Here is a 3,076-nt window from a genome sequence, read left to right as displayed (position 1 = left end):
TGACATCCCTTTTGGTGGAGAGATTTTTCCTGATTCCAAATCTAAACCTCCTCTGGCACAACTTAGACCATTTCTGCTTGTCCTATCCCTTGTTCCCTGGGAGCAGAGCCCGACCCCCACCTGGCTCCCCCCTCCTGTCAGGGAGTTGCAGAGAGCGAGAAGGTCCCCCCTGAACCTCCTTTTCTCCAGGTTGAGCCTCCCCGGCTCCCTCAGCCACTCCTGGTGCTCCAGATCCTTATTATAAAAGGCAGTTGTCTTATTTGCAGGTCCCTCTGCAGGAGCATCCCTGGGGAAAGGGTCCCATTAAGCAGAGGATGGTGCCAGAAGGATGAAGGGGCTCAGAAACCACCAAAAATACAGGAGGGGAAAAAGTCCTCACACCATCACCAATATCAAATGCAAAGAAATCCAAGAAAAATATCCATCTCCTAACTGAGCTATTTCCTTCACAGTCCAGGCATGGAGTGGGACAGAGCCTGAGCTGCACTGGGGAAGTCAAGGCAGCTTGTGGTCTGTAAGATTAATAGGAAATCTGCTCTGGACTGGGAGTGATTCCCTCTTTGATTGGAATGAACCCCAAAGAGTAATGGCTCTAGGGCAAGAAGAGGAAGGCAAATTGCAGTAATAATGTGTTTCCTTGTGCAGACATGCTTTTGATCATAGAAAATACACCATCTGTTTCTAAATTACTTGTATTGATTTAACAGTTAGAAACGTGAGGGGAGATCTTTTTTTTTTTCCTCCTGCAAATCCATTTTGTGAGGTCGCCTGGAAATCTGACAGTTCTGGGCAATAAAAAACACGGGCTTGTTCATCACAAAAGATTCCTGCTGCCAGGAATGGGGCTGTGGTGGGACACCCCCTTCCTCTCCATCACCCTGTCCCACAGAGAGCTGAGCACCCGAGTCCTGATGCACCCCATAAGAACTACTTCTTTACACCAAATAAGATGTTCTTGTGTTTCTTCTTCCCTGTGAGGGTGGTGAGGCCCTGGCAGAGGTTGCCCAGAGTAGTTGTGGACATCCCATCCCTGGAAGTGTTCAAGGTCAGGTTAGATGGAGCTCTGAGCAACCTGTTTGTTCCCACCTGAATCCTCCCCTAGTGTCCCCAGCACTGCCAGACCAGCACCACCAGCTCACAGCAAAGCCCCACAGCCTCCACACAAACTCCTTCCTTTCCCTGGTGGAAAACACCCCAAGCCCAGGCATCGCCCACAAACCGACTTTCTACTTCTCCTCCACGTGAAATCAGGAGATGGATCTTGGCTCCTGCTGGTTGTGATCTGCAAGGTTTATTCAACCCAAAAAAAAAAAAAAAAAAAAAAAGGCATTTTCATGCAGAATCTTTTGGTTCATAGAAGAAGTTATTCTGCAGCAGCCACCTGACAACCCTCCCCCCCAAACCAAGAAATAAAGTGACTCTGGAGTGAGCAAAACCGAACGCGCTGTCCAATCCCGACACACAAAAGTGGTTCCTATCATTTCGTACAACATGGGGAAATTTGGCAAACACAGCTGATCTGCAGTTCCCATCTCTTAAGCACTTTGGGGCTGGCTTTGGCCTCCAATCCTCGGGCCTCCAATCCTCTGGAGAACAGACACGTGTCCTTGTGCTGCGCGACCTGGGGACTCTCCGGGGGGAATCCGAGCCAGGTGAGGGAAGAGCTGCCGTGTCAGCGTTTTTAAGTGGGGGATATAAATATAAAACATGGATACAAACAGGTTCTTCGTACACAAAATATCATCTCTCAAGGCACTGGGGGTGACGGCCCTGCTGCCACTCGTGGGCTCTCACTGGGCTTCTGCAGCTGCTTAGGAAGGAGGGGAAGAAGGGACCGGAGAAGTCCCAGTGCTGCCATCCAAGGGGGATTTTTTCACCCAGACACCCCAGGAGGGAGTTTTCCCAGCGGATGGTGCTTTTCCTTGGTGGGGGTGGTGTGATCCCACAGGGGTTTCAGTCTCCTTGGGATGGCTTGGGGCTGGGTTTGGCCAGGAGGGAGGTGCATAGATAGGCCAGGGGCTCGGGCTGCTCCGCTCCCTCGTCATGCCAGCAGCCCCAGCCGGGTCACCTTGGCTGAGAGGAAGGAGTGGATGATGAAGACGATGGTTTTGGGGCAGGAGTGAAGGTCCAATTGCTGCAAGAAAGGAAGGGAGGAGTGTTCACAAAGGGGAAGGCTGTTTCTGGAGCAGCTTTCAGCCAGGGACCACCCAGACCCCCCAGTCTCTACCACGGCCTTACCCTGGGGCCCTGGGAAGAGCTGTGCACCCTGGCTGGGGCAGATGGACGGGCCATGCCTCATCCCCATGCCAGGCAGGATGGGTGCTGTGCACAGGGCGGGTTCTCTGCTCCCCCTCTCCCCTGGGACTGGTGGGAGTGTGGGTGGGGGGTGCTGAAGGCAAAGCCAACTCACGATCTCTCCCTCTGGGCCACCAAAGTCCAGGTAGAGCATCTTGGTGCCGTCATCCGAGGACATCTGCAGCTTCTCGAAGGGCTGCTGGAGCAGGATGGTCCTGCTGAGCCCGGGCTCCGTGGTGGAGATGGTGAAGCCCTTGTCGATGTGGACGGTCAGGGTGCACTCCTGCCCCTTCCACGTGCAGGCTGGGGACGGGGAGGGGACAGGGGTGAGCCGGGGGTCCCCCCGCACCGCCCGGCCACCCCGGCCCCCCGCTGACCTGCCGACACCTCCTGGGCCAGCTCTGCGGCGCCGTGGGTGCCGTCCACCAGCAGCCGCGTCCACAGGGCGAGCTCCCGGGGGCTCTCCAGGCTGAAGAGGTGGGTCTGCACGCCCAGCCGGCTGCCGGCGCGCAGCGCGAACGAGCGCTCGGCCTCGTACAGCGCCGAGCCCTTCGCCGGCCCCGAGTGCACCAGCCTGCGCCAGGGACAGCGCTCAGCACCGCGCCCCGCACCCCTGCACCGCATCTCAGCACCGCATCGTCCCAGCACAGCCCCAGCACCGCGCCCCGCACCGCCCCAGCGCCGCACACCCGCACCGAAACGTCGCGGCATCGCCCCCCTGCACCCCACCACAGCACCGCACAGCCCCAGCACAGCCCCGCACCCCGCACCGCACCTCAGC

The 3,076-nt window shown here is 57.0% G+C and overlaps 1 protein-coding gene across 1 annotated transcript in view; it reads right to left on the bottom strand.

Moving 5' to 3' along the window:
* Positions 1-1,259: 1,259 nt before the first annotated feature.
* The window catches only part of SNTA1 (syntrophin alpha 1), a 12,851-nt gene continuing 11,034 nt past the window's right edge, over positions 1,260-3,076 (bottom strand). Inside the window, exons 6-8 of the mRNA XM_017837148.1 lie at positions 2,673-2,869; positions 2,411-2,598; positions 1,260-2,134 (exon numbers count right to left, since the gene is read on the bottom strand). Of these exons, the coding sequence (XP_017692637.1) occupies positions 2,042-2,134; positions 2,411-2,598; positions 2,673-2,869 (478 nt within the window). The 3' untranslated portion in view covers positions 1,260-2,041. The remainder of the gene's footprint in view (positions 2,135-2,410; positions 2,599-2,672; positions 2,870-3,076) is intronic.

Source organism: Lepidothrix coronata, unplaced genomic scaffold (genome assembly GCF_001604755.1).
Source record: "Lepidothrix coronata isolate B3197 unplaced genomic scaffold, Lepidothrix_coronata-1.0 Scaffold293, whole genome shotgun sequence".
NCBI classification, from domain to species: Eukaryota; Metazoa; Chordata; class Aves; order Passeriformes; family Pipridae; genus Lepidothrix; species Lepidothrix coronata.
This window is presented reverse-complemented; position numbering and strand designations above follow the sequence as displayed.